Source organism: Drosophila kikkawai, chromosome 2R (assembly GCF_030179895.1).
Source record: "Drosophila kikkawai strain 14028-0561.14 chromosome 2R, DkikHiC1v2, whole genome shotgun sequence".
Lineage (NCBI taxonomy): Eukaryota > Metazoa > Arthropoda > Insecta > Diptera > Drosophilidae > Drosophila > Drosophila kikkawai.
The window spans coordinates 15,862,931-15,880,294 of record NC_091729.1 but is presented as its reverse complement, the minus strand read 5'-3'; the positions used below and the strand labels follow the sequence as shown (position 1 = coordinate 15,880,294).

General features: G+C 41.0%; 1 protein-coding gene across 3 annotated transcripts in view; it reads right to left on the bottom strand.

Annotated features, from left to right (window-relative positions):
- cv-2 (crossveinless 2) overlaps positions 1-17,105 on the bottom strand; it is a 28,123-nt gene extending 11,018 nt beyond the window's left edge. The window contains exons 1-2 of one of the 3 annotated variants that reach the window (XM_017166907.3): positions 16,259-17,105; positions 2,668-3,025 (exon numbers count right to left, since the gene is read on the bottom strand). In XM_017166907.3, coding sequence (XP_017022396.1) covers positions 2,668-2,950 — 283 coding nt within the window. In that variant the 5' untranslated portion in view covers positions 2,951-3,025; positions 16,259-17,105. Of the gene's footprint in view, positions 1-2,667; positions 3,026-13,922; positions 14,019-16,258 lie in introns of those variants that run through there. The other 2 variants (XM_017166909.3, XM_070284239.1) reach the window with 2 other exon arrangements.
- Positions 17,106-17,364: the final 259 nt, after the last annotated feature.

Sequence of the window (17,364 nt, the reverse complement as noted above, 5' to 3'; positions counted from 1 at the left end):
AACACTAAACACTTATAATGTTTTTAACTTCATATGAATTAAGCTCTTTATGAAACGTAAGGTGCTCTTAATTTCTCTCTGTGTAAGTACTCTCCTTCCTTGCCTTGCTTTTTTGTTGTTGTTGTTGCTGCTTCTTTATTGTGTTTTTACCTTTTCCTCAGTTGCTGTCGACGTCGCTGCTGGCGCTAAGTCAAAAGTAGCGAAGCATTGCATGTTAAACATGTTCCACAACAACAAAATCAACAACAACAAATGCAACACAAAAGCCATAACAACAACAACAATCAGGCAGTAGCAGCAGACCAAAAGGTAAACGGAAACAGTGAGGAAGACAGGTACAAACAATGATCGAGGTGGGGTGGTAGTGGGAGAGGGACAGGGTGAGCCACGACCCCAGGAGGCTCAGTTTGCTCTTCTTCTTCCCAAACCAAAAGAAAAGAGAGAAAGAGGACCACCTGCAATGTGCTGATAAATACCCACACACATACACACCGGCAGACAGACAGACACGCGCGCCATCCCCCTCGCTCTCACCCGCTGGTTGGGCGATAAATGAAGACGCCGGCGCTACACAGAAAATATATTTTGAACTTATAAGATTTTAAAGATTTAAGAAAAAAATTCTTTAGATATTTTAAATGTACAGAAAATTGTGTATGTGTTTAAAAATTGTCAAGTTTATGTCAACGGTAAGAAGACGTCACCATTATATTCTTCCTGTGTAGCTGAATAAGTCAAGAGGAAAGAATGAGATCCATTGGAGCTACCTTTTTTTGTTCCTCGACATCGTCTTCCTCTTGCTCTCTGATCTCCGTGGGCGGCTTTAGGACTTTGTTTTATTCAGCGTTATTATCATGGTTCCTCCTACTTGATCTATCTCCAACTCCTAGCTTTTCCCTCCCAGAAACAATCTGTGTAATTTGGTCGATTGTTTGTTTTTGGTTCGCTTTGTTCTTTGATGCCTGGATCTCGGTTGATTGTTGTTCTCGGTCGAGTCTTTCCTGTTATGCGATTGTGTCCTGCTGGGTTTTCCCTATAACAAGGCCCCCCCTCCTCCTCCTAAATCCCCTAAATCAAATGGAAAATTTTCTCCCCCCAAAAAGAATTAAATTTTTGTTTTCGAAGCGCGCCGCCTTTCTCTTTTTGACTAGAACACTTAATGAACTGGGTTCAAGTAACCCGATATCGGCATTGCAATATATCTAATTTATGCGATTTTTATTTTCATTTAACACACTCGAAAATCCATAAAAAAAATCCCACTCAGTATGTTTTTTAGAGAAGCCCAGACGAAATAATAAAAAAAAAGAAGGCCCGAGACGGAGACAACGCTTGAAATGCTCAGTCAGTAGCCAATATATAGTCTCTATATAGCAGACTCCCCCCCCCGATTTCGGACCTCTCCCCTGAACCGCTGGCGTCGGCGACGTTCGCCGATTAATCACAGTCGCAGATTAAGCGCCGGCCAATGGAGCGGAAGGAGGGGATTAAGAGGGGGTCAGCGGTGGGTCAGAGGTGGGCCAGAGCCGGGGAGCTGAGGGGCTACGAAGGCACGTGCTTGGAACGGGCACGTGCGGACGCCTAACAACAGTCGAGAGCGGTACTAAGTATTCTTGAAAATATTTAAAAACTATTATCTGGCTTGTAGATTTTTAAACAAAGGGGATGGCCAGAATAAAGATAGATTTATAAGACTTTAAATTAAACTGTTAATCTTGAGGTTCTAAAAATAGTATTTCCCTTCATAATAACTTTAATTATTTAATTTCTAGATACCAGAATATGGTATTTATATTTCTTACTTTGATATACTTTAGAATCATAAGTATCCCTCTAGCATGAATAATTCCTTTTAAAGATAATGCTTCTCAGTAAGTAAGTTAATTTGCAATAAATAGTAATGCCCGGTAAAAGTGCGAGTGCACCCATAACGAAGCTCTTAAAAATCGAATTCTGACTCAGTTGACAATCGCAAATAAAAAGTTACGTGAAAAACCGATCGGAATGGCTTTAACCCCGCTCCTAAAGCCAATCTATGCAGCTGTTATAAGCTCGTAAAAATCAGCTAAAATCCATGATTCATAGTCATAAGTCCATACTGAAATCAGGCAAGCTGCTTAGAATGGGCTGTATTTTTGGGGTATTATTATTATTTTCCAACTTGGCAAGAATGTTGATCTTCATCAAGGTTAGATGAAAGTTTAACGATCGGATTGGAAACGAAATTTATGACCAAAAAGTGATAAAATAATTATGATATTAGAAACAGTCCTCAAATGATTTCAGTTGGATCGTAAAAACATTATTGATGAGGTAATCAATGTTTTTATGCGAAAAAAAAAACGAAACGGATGAGAATTTATGAGGCATGACCCTAACGAAATTGAGCTCTTAATTAATTGAGGTGTTTTTTTAATTACAAAACTGTTTAATTAATATATAAACTATATTTATAGGAACCATATATATTTATTTTTACCTAACCTATCTATAGAGCTGGCTTATAAATCTAATTTTGGGATACTTGACCAAAGAACGTTTATGGTTACTATTTATAAAAAACCCCAAATGATCTCTTAAGTTTTTCAAGAGCCTGTTAAGTGAGCACTTCTAAATTATTTTTAAATTTTTAAATATTTATAGATCGATCCATTTATGGAAACTTACCGTGAAGACTTTGGCCCAATCCGGCGGCGACTACCTGTATTTGGATTTGGATCAGGCCCAGCAGGATCAGGACGAGGATGGGTCCTGGTATATGCCTAAGTCTGCTATATGCTGTGGCTTTTGCTGTTGTTGCTGGTGATGACACTGATGATGATGATGACTTGGCAGATGGTTCCCGTGGCTGCTGTCCACTTGAAGAAGACTGCGCAGAAGATTTCCCCTGGCCGCTTGATTGGCAACACATTTTCACAGGCGGTCGATGTTCGCGGAAATCTCTATTCATTTTTCCTCAGCACAATTTCCCAATAAATGCTTCTTTTATTTCTGTGGCTGCGTGCGCGGCTAGCGTGAATTATGACTGGAAAGAAATTGTGTTTTTGGTGGAGAAAGATCATGATCAAGCCGGTTAGTTTAAAAATAACAGAGGAGCGGGCGAAAATAGATATTTGTTTGGATATTCTGCAGGTGTCTCGTACCAATTTGTACCTGCAACTTTGTTGTTCAAATTAAATATAGAACCGAACGTGTGTGTGTCTGTTTTGGTTCTGATTCTGAATCTGACCCAGAGACTTTGCACTTGCCGCATTAAGAGGCATTTAACAGAGGGAGAAATTTCCCGTCCCCTGTCCAGTAAATCATTTCGTTTTTGGGTTTTACGACTCCTCTTTAAATGAGATATGGGTTTCGGTTCGGTTCCTTTCGCCAGCCCTCGGATTCTGCGAATCATCTCACCGACAGCACCGACAGAGAGGTGTTAAGACAACCTGGACATTATTAGTTTTGCGATCTATGGGCGCGTACTCGGATATACTCTTGGCCGGCTGCCTGTGTATGGGTTCAGGTAACAACAGATATGGGCCTTATGTGTGGTGGCTCTTTGTTCGCCGCTCTCGTCTGGCGGATCATAAAAATGTTAATGATCTTTGACGGGGCTGGCGCCAGCCAGGGAATATTGTAATGCTTGTTTGAGTTATAATTAATTTCGATGGCGCATAATATTTTATTATTTGTCTTGGACAAGCACACAAACGAATTCGCCAAAGATCTGTTGTCTCGCAACTTATCCACCGGTTGGCTTTCGGCTTTGGTTTTTTGACTTTTTTTTTATGGATTTCTAGCCGCTGCCTTCAAAGTGGCGCCAACCAAACGCCGAACCAATCGCAATCGCACCAAATGCGGATACGAATCTCAGTGAATCACTAAGCGCTAATCCCAATCCCCGGCGTAATCCCAAGACCTGCCTCGGATCCCGTTCCCATTCCCACTCGGCGGCGGAGATCGTGTGACACACCCAGCGGCGATCGGCGATCAACGATCGGGAGAGCATACACATCTACTATATACATATGGGAAAGAGAGATTCAATGGCCCAAATCGGTGCTTGACCTAACAAATGTCACCGGCATTCGAACAAGTGTCAATGCCCGATGAAAGTGATGGAACAGGGAGTACCCTAAGCTTATGGTTGATTAAGGGTAGAGAAGAGTAGTCCTGTTTAGGGTTTTAAAAGATTTTGTAACAGGAAGTAGAGAGTAAAACAGTTTGAAATAGATTGTAACTCTCCAAAAAGCTATATACATTAAATCAAGAAATATTTTTAAAAAAAGGACAACTTCTAGTGTCTACATGCCACCCCAATCGGTACTTGTCACCCTCCCCGTTGAACTGATAAGACCTAAGCTCATCACATATTGGACTATATAGTACCCTGAATAATATGTTAATTTCTGCACTTGATAACGTAACATACACACACATAGGCGAAAAAATAATAATAACAAATGCAGCGATCGCCTACGTGACGATCGCTTTGATTTTAGTTGCTGCCGTTTCCGCTCCCGATGATTAGCTGCAATTTGTCAAGCAACTTGCCGTTGACAAGGACAATGTAAATCAGTGGGCACAATTATTCACATTTACTATATAGTCTTACCTCCCATAAATACCCCCCTTTTCTAGGAAATAATTCTTTGTTAGGCGACTTTGATTAAGTGGGAAGACTTGAGATTAATCACCCCCTGAAAGAGGAATTTCTGCGTTCAGGAAGGGAACGACTAGCAACGACTTATGTAACTTCAATGTCGCCGTTATTCCCTCTGCTTGCGGATTTCAAGAGCTCTTCGAGTGCCATTCCAAATACTTCTCGATTCTTGATTCTTGATTCTCAACTCTTAGTTGATTCTTGTCAAGGGCCCAGCATCGAGGCTCGTGTTCTGATTTCAATTGGATTGCGCCAGTCCGCGGCTTATCGTGTGTGGGTTCATTGTTCATGTTTTCGAATGCCCCTGGCGATGGATGGTTGGATGGGTGCCACATGTGTTTTGTGTGCAGTGTACGCAATTTTCAAATCGCCAAATCAGGCGGGTTTTTGTTTTTGTATACTTTTGAGCCTCGGGTTAATGTGCGATTGAGTGAATGAGTTGAGAAATATCATTACCAAAGACTCTGGCGCTAAGAATAGCCGGGAAATTAACGGGGCGGACATTTAATTCGAGGTCCAGTTCCTAAGATCTGGGGTCCCACCACTCTCTCGCCATAATGTGTGTAAGTGGTTATCCGAGGGCATATTACATGACTCACAGACCTGGACGATGTCGTGCCAATTAAAATGGCCGACGGCCAGTGATTATGGCTAGGCGTCTCCACGGAAAGAAATATTAAGGAGATACACTTTTGATCAACTTATTTAAGACTTAAATTCATCTAAAATAATAAAATCTTCTTTTAAAGGCATTTGAAATATGTAATAACAATCTTTTTAATATCTATTTGGTTTAACAAGTTTACAATTTAATTTTTATAGTGTGAGGTCTTAGTTTTTGTGCAGTGTGGGCTTTCTAATGGTTCGTCCGACATGGCGTCAACCCAGCCGACAAGGCCAGGGCAATTAAGTGAACTCGGGGTTGCGTTGCACTTCTCAACTGCGGCAAATTGGTTGGGTTCTGGGCTCTAAGTTCTGGGCCGGTTTCCTTGGCTCCCAAAAGGGTTACGCATGGCACGCAGACGGCGTCTAGACGGAGCCCTCTAATGATCGGCGGTAGGTATGGGTACAGTGTTTGTGTGCCTAGGTAGGCCTACCCTCAGGTAGCCAGTCCCTATTCCCTGTCCCTGCGACTGAAACTCGCTCCCTATCGCACTCGCGCCATCGCGAATTCCACTTAAAAGCCCGTCCGTCCTGCCAATTACTCGCCGAGTGGACCATGTCGCTGGCTTAATTCAATTAACAGCGGAATGCCGGGGCTCCTCTCTTGGCAGTTACAACCCAGCCTACGGCCATTAAGCCCCCGAGAGATCAGTCGTAATCCCCGCAAGCGGCGCCAAAAAAAAAGGCCCCAACAGACTTTGGCAAATCATGCAAATTCCACAGAGCCACAGCTACAAGACACGACTTCGTCTCCGACTACGACTCCGATGCTGATAGCAACTCCACAGCCAAAGCCACACAGCACAACACAACACAACTCCCCGTCGAGAGAGTCTGATTCGGATCCGATCGCTGGGCTGGCAACTAATTTCAATGTATTTGCATATTGAAGTCTGTTTGCCACAACAATGAGATGGCTAAAAACGCACATTTGTCAAATCGGTGGGGGCCAGAGGCGTTCGGGGACTTTTGGGGGCTGTATTTGGTACAATTTCATCTGGCAGAAACCGAAACCAAGTTGACGATTGCCCAAGACAATGGGCCAGGCCAGGCCAACAGCCAATGGAGTTAACCAATTCCGTGTGCGGGGAAATCGAGGGGCTCAGCGGAGGAACCTGGAGAAACGAATGCATCGAACGACATAATAAAGTCACAAGCCAGACACAATCGCACACAAAAGCTAACAAAGCTATTAGCCATCATCATCATCATCATCATCATCGATGGGCCCAGCCCAAGTTCGGAGTGCCAGGACCACAGTGAAGACCTCAAACTGGTCCTGCTGGCTCCTCCGCTTCCTACTCTGCCGATGGGTAATGCGATTTTAATAGCGTTCGAAGCCGAGTGCCAAACTGAACAGAACAGAGCGGGGCCGATCCCAAATGTGCCGGAATAAGTGCTCCATAAAAGTCACACATCGTACGCTTTAATTAAGCGAGATTTCTCTGTTGAGTTTTCAAATAACTTTGGGGTGATGTTTTATTTTCTAAGAAAAGCGGTTTGAAATTGAATTTTATTTGAATGATCAAAACTAGTTTTCTTTCAATTTAAAGCAGAGTTTTCCAGTGGGAAATGAGGAGAGAGCTTTGGTATGAAGTAGAGGAAACTTGTTTGGGGTTTTTGTTTTTAAATATAGTTTCTAATTTACTTAACAACATTAATAAATAAGCATTTTATAAACAAGATCCCAAATTGAACACTACTAAGAACCTACACCAAATCATCGCCCAATTTAGTTTGATTCGAAAAGCTTAATGATTCAGCGATTGCAATTCATATTTGCGAAATCTGCAAAATCTCTACTTATGGCTTTTCGGACATATTTTGATCATCTGTTGATTGCCAGGCCAATCAGCTCCAGCCATTTACCACACAGCCGCATTTGGACCCGCCACCAGATTACCCCAAGATCCAATCCAATCCAATCCAAACCAATTCAATCCAATGATTTTTCCTTCAGAGACTTAGTCACCCAAGCATCTGAACGATTCTTGGCCATATAAGCCGTGTCTCTGCACAGACTGGTCATGGCCAAGAATCATGGATCATATATAAAATGATTTTTATTATTCTTAACTGCTCATTGGGTTCGGCTGGCAAATTATTAATAAACTCGGGGCAGACATACATATATGGTGGCTTTCAGAGTGCGGGTGCTGCCTCGTTGAAATTCGAGTATTATTAGCGAATTTACCGCAAAATCTATAAATAGCAAACAGAACGATTAATTGATACACAGACACAGCCCTCAGACAGTGTGTGTTTATTTCAATGCAAAGTCGAGCTTTTTTGCAGAGCAGAAAAATAAATATGAAAAATCCAGAGCAGAGTAAAAAAATGCGATCAAAACAAGAGGCCGGAATTCCACACACAATTTTTATTGTGCAATTATTTAGGCGAAAGTTAATCAAAAAAACTACACATATACGAAAAAATGCGCTGCCTTCTTTTTGTTTTGTTCGAAGGAAAAAAAAACCGGATTTATTGATCGAAGATGAACGCTGTATAGCTGTAAACAATTTTTTAGAAACAACCCAACCAACGGACCAAACAAAAAAAAAACCTAAACAAAAACAAAAAACTCCGAAAAAAAAGAAACAACAAAACAGCAAATTTGAGCAGACGATTTACGGGAATTCCAGCGAGTGACGTCCGAAACACGAACCCGAATTTTACGTTATTGTTGCTGTTGTCTCGGTTTTGGTAGCCGCTTCTGGCACATTTGTTTAATGACAATCTCCCCAAAATGCCAGAGAAACAAAATATACAAAAAATTATCTGAGAGCTGATATCAATTAAAAAATTATCAAGAGAAGTAAAAGAGAAGAATAATGGTAAATGTAATTGGAAAGGGTAACTATTTATTACTTAATGAGTTTATAGTAAATACAATTTCATTTTATTTATATTATTTATATTATACATTATTTGGTTTTAAGTGATTTTGATTAAAGAACTTGGTAATAATGAAAGTTTGTGACAAAAACACATTTTTTCTAAGGGTTTTAAGCGATCAAAAAACCTTTTTTTGGAAGGGTTTTAATACTGTTTTATTATGTGCTTTCCAAATAATATTTCAGAGCAAATATCCTGCACTCTTTGTAGCTCAAAATTATTAAAAAGACAATTTTATATTAAATAAATAAAGTTTTCCTTGATTCCCTATTCCCTATTCTAGACATTTTAAAGCTTCTACCGCTCCAAAAAGAGCATCCAAACTTCGTCTTACCAACACTTCTCTTGATAACTTACAAGTTTCATTTGATTTCAGCAATCAAAATGGTTTTCACAGGCAAATTTATTGATTAGCACGCAAATGCGAATTGTTTGAATATTTTCAGTTCTGCTTTGTGCCATGTAGCCAAAGGTGTGACGAGGGGTTCTGTTTCTGCTGCTAAGAAAGCAAACAGGTGCTCGTGTGGTGTCCACAGCACAACACTTGGGCGCCACAGCCAGTTCTGTTCGATCTGATCCGATCGGATCGGATCGGTATCGGTTCCGTTCCGTTTTGTTCTGCTCGATATGATTTCGCATGAAATTCGATATGGCCATAAAGAATATTACCTCTATATGCGAGTGATGCGATCGTCATTGTGCATATGGCACACTACACATACCGCATTCCGGCATTCCCACATTCCCCAGTCGTGACTCTAACTCTGGTGTGTGTGTGTGGACTTCCGTTTCATGCTCTTCCGCGGATGGTCGTCTTCGTACCAAACCAAGTTCGTTGCTAGAGTCTTTCGTTATGGGTTCGCTGCCAGAGTTTCTGTCGCGTTGTCTCGTGTTCTCTGTTCGGCGATCGGCTATCGCTTAATGTGTCTGTTAATTCACGTTGATGTGCTCATATATCTTCGCTCTGCGATTTCAGTGTTCGATTTTGACATGCAATGGGTCTGAGACTGGGAATGGGAAAGGGAATTGGAGTGGGCATAGCTCTTGTGTCTTGTGTGACAACTTGGCTGGCTTTTAGTTTTTATTTTTATTTTAGCTTGCTGTGCAGTGCAGTTGCACTTGATCAGCTTCGTTGGCTAGGCTGGACTTTTGTTTATTTGTCTGACGTCGTGTCGTGACGTTGAACCTGCCACAAAGACGGGCAGACGTTGCCCCGTAGGTGTTAATTCAATTACGGCAACAATGCCAGACCAAATCACGGCAGCTGCTTCTGCTCCAAATTCTAGTGACAAGTCGAAGCTAATGAACAGATCGATCTGTGACAGAGAACAAGTGTTGTTTGGCCTTATCTGGGGAAGTTACACAATCGGAAATGGTTGTGAATTATACGAGTTTTGGTTTAGGTATTTATTCAATTATTTATATATAAATTATAATGGAACTTTTAAGCTTTATAAAGTAGTTTTGGAAACATAACTTTTCAAGCATGTTTCTAATTATGAAACTTTCAACTTATCTTAACACAACTTATCATCTTTTTATGTTCAATCAATTTCTCTTCCAGCTAACTTTTCTTCATGACTTTTCCACCTAGACTTAAAGCAACTTAAACCGAGAATTTCATAAACATTTACTATCCTTTTGTTTACCAAAATGGAGGCCCGCAACCACATATAAATTAGTCTGTTTACGAGTGGAGTGCCAGCAGCAACATGAACGTCAGCGTTGATTTGAAATTAACATATGATTATCACAAATTTTGCTTCCATTTTTATGGGCAACCCGCTGGTTTCGTAGATTTTTTTCTTCTATCTTTTTTTTTTTACAAGTTTTCATGAATTTTGCATAGGAAATACATAAATGCACATTAATACATTTACATACAAATGAGCGATGGCAGGCAGTGAAGAGCTCTACAGTCTGGAGAAAAACTTGAAGCCATCTGCATAATTTGTGTGAAATTGCGACTACAAATTGCTCATCTAACCCCCATGGCACTCATAGTTCCACAAAAGAGGGAAATAACTCGTCGGACTTTGGATTTATGGGATTTATAGTAAAGCAAAGCCAAGCGCCACACGAGCGTTGTTATCAAGGTGCTTAACTGCCCGACTACTCACATTACCAGATATCCAGCTAGTTAGATACCCCCTGCCTGGAGATACATATATTATGAGGCCTCATTTATGCAGCTACACTCGGGAAATATTATTTTTTGACTTGAGAAAGTATTTTATTTCAAAGGAAAAGCGTTGTTGAATTCTAGTCAATGGAAAACAATTCTCTTGCCTTTAATTTAGACAACCTTTTGTATATTTTATAAGAATATTTTATTCCTAGATACTCCAAGTAATAATCTTTACTTATAATAAATAAACTACATTTTCAGTTAGCCTTTTTCCAAGTGTTTATCACCGACAATTGAAATTGTTTGTTCTTCCCGAATTCGCTGGATTCGCTGCCAAAATGCGGCTGACATTGTCGGACTGCCTGCCAGGGCAATAAGAATGTAAATAAATAAATAAATATTGTAAACAAATGTTCGTTTTTTGCCAGCTTGGCATATGTATTTATGTACACACAGTGCGCTACACACATTTCGCTGTGTAGCTGCAACAAATGAGCTTGTCAAGTTAAATGGCACGCACCAAATGCTGTCAGCGAGGTTGCAAACACACACGCACACAAATACTAATACTAACACACACAAATACTAATACTAACAGTGGCATTGTGGCATTGCCGCCATTTTGTCTGGCTGCACTGAGTAAATTGTTGCAATTGCCGACTGTAAATAACCCGAGCACAATGTGGCACAACACGGCGTATTAGTAATCTAGTTTATTTCTGTCCATACCCAGAATAGCAAAAGGGGAAGTTACGGTTTTTTATTTGTATTTTCTTTCTGTGGGTTTGGGGAAATACGAGTCTGAAAACTTTGATTTCCCTTCCATGGCTTCCTTCCGTTTGTTCATAGATTTCTTTGACCAACTTGGAATGCGGCTAAAGTTTGGTTTAAGTTTTCAATCAAGCTTTTGAATTTATAACAATGTATAAATAACTGAGAAAATATAAATAAATTGTATACATTGCTTTTTTTTTAGAATTCATTAAAAATTAAATGAAATAAATGGTGAAACGAAATCAATTTAAATGTTGAAAATGTTTTATGAAAGACATAAGACTCGACAGAACAATCTTTTATCTTTTAAAAACACTTTAATTTAATTATTATAAACTATATAATATAAAAGTCTGATAAACAAGGATATTAACCTGATTTAAAGGAGGTTCTTGTTCAAGGCAAGTCCTCCAGCTGTATTATATATTTTTATGACTCTTACCCAGAGGGTTTAATTCCACAAATAGCTGCTTGCAACCAACATAAAACTCCCCCATTATGTGGGTGTTATTTTGCCAGATTTTTGCAAGCCCTGTCAACATTATATACATTTTTATAACCCCCCTGAAATACTCCACTAATCGGCAGAGTACACGCCGTTTAGTCTGGCACAACCACTACGAGCACTACGAGCACTACGAGCACTGCGGACACTGGGAGATATGAATGGGAAGGGAGTATGGGGCTGAATGTCTATTTTTAATATCTTATCAGCGGAATTTTTATTAGCCGTGTATTGTTCGGCAAATATTAATTAGTTTCTCTGATTGTATAGTATTGTACGAGAGCAACAAAAGGGTACGACGGCTATATGGGTACGTTCTGTGTGCTTAGGTGTTTGTGTTTTGCGTGTCAAGGCGAAATTATCATCGAGTGTGTGTTTGTGAGTGTGTGACGCAGAACTACCCCCAACTGCCATGCCTTGGGACCCCTTGGATTCCTTCTAAATCGACGTCGTCGTTGTCGTCGTCTGGGGGGCTGGTGAAATTGCAATCGACAGACAGAAAAGCTGCGATGACGCATGCTTTTTCTCACATCACACATATTACACACATGGACATATGGCGACAAAGAGGCTGACGTCATAAGCCATCCATCCATCTGAGGGGGTAAGGGATATGGGGTTTTCCATAGAAGTTTAAAAGGAAAGTTTAGAGAAAAATTTGGGAAAAATTCTTAGGATGTTTTTTAAATAATTTAGAGTACATCCCCCATTTGAAAGCTATATTTTTCCTAAATTTTATAAGAAACTAATTGCAATTAACTTTAAAAGTTATTTAATTGTGAAGATGTTTCAGCTTTATTGATCTTTCAAATTTCCACATTTTTTTCCTCAGGAACTGACCATATGGAAATGGAAATGAAAATGGGAAACAGAGGCTGGCAGAGAGACACACACTCATTGGAAACTACCCCCGAATGCGTGTCAAGACTTTGGACCCACCGGAGTGGGCACTTGGCCCACTTTGCACAGCTGCAGCAGCAGCAGCAGAAACACCAAAAGCAACATCCACATCCACATCATACGAAACAGAGACAGACTCTCGGCACTGGAGCAACATGTCCCACAGCCCCACATCCCACGCAGGCAATTAAGAACGCGACTTGGCTATTGGGTTACACTTAAACTTCACTTCGCTCGCCCGGCTTCGTTTTGTAGTCAGCATTTAAAATTATTTATTAGAAGCAACAGTCGGACAGGCCGTGTCACTGGCGGGGGTTTCCCTGGAGGGGGAGCGTATCAAATGTTTAGCTTTTTGCTTCTCAGTCTTTTTGTATTTTTTCGCTTCTTTTTTTTCTGTTGTCTCCTGTCCTATCGCTTGCTCGCTCGACCGAGTCTTCGGTCTTCTGTTTTGGGTTTTGCCAAAACGAAACGAGCCAGGCCGGCTTGTTAGAGCACAAAACAAAAAAAAAAAAATAACAAAAATAATAATAAGGGGGGCTCAAAAGGGGGCCGTCGGTTTGGGGATACCACATCGTCTGGCGCTTGGCGACAGCAATTTACCTTTAAGCGAATGCAAAGGTATGCGGCGAGCGGCCGAAAAAGTAGTTACCCCACTGGAAGAATTCCTACGTTCTTTGGTTCTTCGGCTTCCAAGGGGGAATGGGGGTAGCAAGACGAAGCCTCTAGCTGGACCATCTCTATAAATAAGCCAAAAGCTGAACCATAAATCACGGCCAGACGCACGAGTGTCGAGTTATTATGCGATCATATTTTAATTGCCGGATTATTATTATGCAGGCAGTGCCACAGACGGCAGCATAATCAAGTAGCAAACAAACAAAACACCTGCAAGTTGCAGTTCAGCTTGGGCCCAGGTGAGTGTGCGGATTTTAGATCGCTACGGGATCAGGGTACTACTCTGAGTGTGGTGGAGTGAAGAGAGAGGAGAGTGCCGAGTGGAGCAGACCTGAAGACCCGCCGAAGATTGCAGACCGCAGATCGCAGACCGCCTGGCTCTATGGCTCTGGACGGGACAGGTGCGTGGACCTGGACCTGGACGTGGTCGTGGCCAGCAGCGAAAAGAGAGTTGCTACATGAACTATATTCGCAGGTAATATCATAGTGGCTTATGAATGCTCTAAGAGTGGGTAGATATTGTATATTTTTCAGGAAAGGATGTTTCATTTTTACTGTGGGGAGTCTGAGTGATAGAGATAGATACAAGGATAGAGGAGGAATACTACTTTATTGCTTAACAACTCGCATATTTTTCATCCAAAATCCACAGTGACACCTTTAAATTTGTAGCTCTAGCTCAGACTATATGAGATATATATAACTTAATTGACTCCTTGGTTCATTTGACTTACTTTAAATCTCAAGATCCCATCAATAACCCATCCTGGCACATCCTGAACTGCTAAGCAAACACTATCTGGCACTGCAATTACCCTTGATCCCAGGGTATATTAACACATAGTAGTTTTTTTTTTTTTTGTTTTGAAACCAAATTCACATGCAGCCCCATAGTAGTTGTGGTTGTGTAGTTGCAGTTGTTACTGATGTTGTTATTGTTACTGTTGTTGTTATTGGCTGTTGGATGTTGACGGTGGTGGGCAGAAGGGGTAAACGAGTTGGCCCCTGCGAGTGTGTGTTGTGCGGAGTGTGTGTGCCAGTGTGTGTTGGCCGCTGTCAGTTGGCAAAACTGGTATGGTTGCATTTTTATTATAAAGCGAACAGAGAGACAACAACAAAAAGCGACACCTAGGCAGTACGGGAAAGTCTGCCCGCCAGTTGCCCCATCCTCCTGCTGCTGCTCCTCCTTCTCCTGCCACTGCCACGCAGGGAGGGATCAGGGATTGGGATGGGAATGGGGTTGGGGATCGGGCACCTGGAATGGGAATGGCATTGGGAATGGGGACTGTCATCCACGGCCCGGTGTGTCGCCTGTTTAGCCGAGTACGCGAACTGCTAGTCAGACGTCTGTTCTACGGACATTTCATGGACATGCCGGCGCACATTCATATTAACCCATGTAACTTAAGCCCACTCCCGCCTCCGCTAGATCCAACGGATCCCCCCAGCAATGCGCAGTTATTACCAGCATTTCTTACACGGCAAAAAAGAGGAGGAAAGAATTGTAAGGATACAAATATTTGGAGTTAATTAATGCCAGAAGATTGTTTATTTAACAATTATTTATTATTTACTTAAAGGAATATTAATTCTTATGCTTGTTATGAAATTAAAAACAGGGAATATTCAAAAATATGTTTTTAGGGAAACTGATTTAAATAATTCAAAGAGCTACGTAAATTTGTTTTTAGAATAATTCAAAATAAGTTTCTATGGTAAAGAAAGTCAATTTATTTCTTTTGCAAATATATACGTTTAATAGATTTTTATTCAATTATAATTAACATAAAGTATCGCTTAATTTGAAGCAATTTATCAAGACAACAAGTTTATTTTCAACATTGAAATATTCAAATGGATTGGCATTAGTACAACGTACTCCTAATGTATCAATGTCACAACTAAAGGTATAAATTATTACATTGTAAGAAGTATACTTATATCTTTAAGATGTAAAATAAAGAAATCATAATTTTTAAAAATGAAATAAAACTTATACTTCAGTGCACCCTTTATTGTATCCTCTGTTTGCGTTTCGGCTTGTGTCTTTGCCATCTTCATTTGCCCCGGGAGTCGTAATTTGTATTTGTGTGCCGTGTCCTTTTGCCAGTCGCCTGTCGTTACGTCCCTTCCATCTGTCCACCTAATGAGCCAGTTTATTGTATTCCCTATTCTTGGCCTGCCTACCGAGGATAATACTTTTTATGGTTATGGGAATGTAATACAGGAAATTGCCGGCGATTAGCTTAGTGACAATTCAAGCTGCAATTTAAGCTGCAGTTGCAGTTGCAATTGCGATTGCAGTTGCAGCTGCTGCCGCTGGTGATTTATCAGCCAAAGTCTGACAGTCAGCCAGTTTATCTATATATCACTGGGCGATATTTGACACATCGTTACTAATTGGTTAAACAATATGTCTCACCGGGTGATTCATTCAGCTCCGGCTGCAGAGATAAGGTGTGCATACATATAGGTATATCTAGTCTAAAGAACTCTGTTTAATCGCTCACTTAGTTGACGTCTGTTAAGAGGCTTAAAGTCACTCCAAGTTCTGGCCATTTAATACATATTTAAAATGCTTGAATAGTTTTGGAATTCATTGGTTGCCAACTGAGGATTTCCGTCTAGCAAAAACTCTATGCAAATGTTGCTTTATTAATTGCCAGTCGCGGAACATATGTTTGCCTATTCGTAATTTGATCGGCTTTCAATTTGCCATATTCATTATAATAAATTTGAAATTAAAAATGAAATAATCAGAGAGAGAGAGTGAGAGAAAAGAAACGAGCAGGCGAGTGCCGAATGTGATAATAGAATCCAAACAATTAAACAATTTTCGCAAAATGTTGAAACAACAAAGGCAGATAGCACACACGTTCGCAGATACACACAGATAAGTGAAATGTTTATATGTTTCGCATTATAATAAAACAAAATCATCGCAACAAAGAGCGGCCACAACAGCAACAATAACAATAACAAAAACAATAACAATGCGCCCAGGCAAAGATTAATTACAAAGGAGAGAGAGAGACAGAGAGGGAAGTAAGGTGGTGGCGAGGAGCTTTACCCGTAATTACACTTCCAGATTTCCAGATGAGGAGTACGATCGGCGGAATCGAAAATTAATTATGCTTGACATGTTGCCCGCGATCATTTTGTTGCTGTTGTTGTTGCTGCCGCTGATGTTATTCTGGCCGATATGAATCGCATTTTCAATTGCTTTTTTCGCCTGGGTCTATTTTTTATTATTTTCTTATTTTTTTCGCGCTTCAGAGAGAGAGAGAGAGACAGGGGGGAGACACACTTGGAACTCACTTGGGCATAATATTATTTGAGCCGGCGCGCGCTTTTCATTTCTACTTTTGATTCTGATTTTGATTTAAATTTACATTCGCTTGCCACAGATTACGCATACGCCACGTTGTCCGCGTCAAAGGTTCAATTTGCTGGCAAGTGCAACTCACAGTTCGCGCAATTCACCGCTCACAATTCACAATTTGCATTCGATTTCGATCCCAATGCAAGCTCAATGGAATTGCGCGCCAATTGGAAAACGAAAACGCTCCCAGCGGCAAGTGCAAATAAATAGACGCATTAGCACACGCAGAAAAAGTCGGAAAGTCGGAGCGGAAAATATCAGAGAATCATTCTAAGCCCGCCTTAGGCCCGCTTGTCGTCGCGTTGATAAGAATTTTTATTATTATTACTTTTATTCCGTGTTTACGAGCTGGTTTTTGTATTAATTTAACTATATTTTGCGCCGGAATTACTGGCTAACGAGCGATCTTTGTCACGAACTGTGGTGGAAAATCCCGCGCGAATTTCCTCTGGGCAGTACAAGTGATTTTCCTGGCCAGCAATTCGAAATTTCCAAAGCACTTTTCGAGCGTTTTTCAAAATCGCACCGCTCGCCGGCGCAGCTGAAGGAGAACTGGAAAAAACGCTGAACGTTGAACGCTGCCAAGCTGCCGAGTGCCAAGCGTGCCAGCCGAAGTGGTCCCTCCGCCTTCGTCTACGCTCGGCTATGCCTTCGTGTCGCAAGCCGAAGTCTAGGCAGCGACGCAAGCAGCGCTGCGGCAGAGGATTGGGGCCTTCGCGGTTCGATTTTTTGGGGGCTCGCACTTTGCTCCGCTTTTCGAGATGGAATTTGGAGGGGCTGTTTTATGTGGGGGG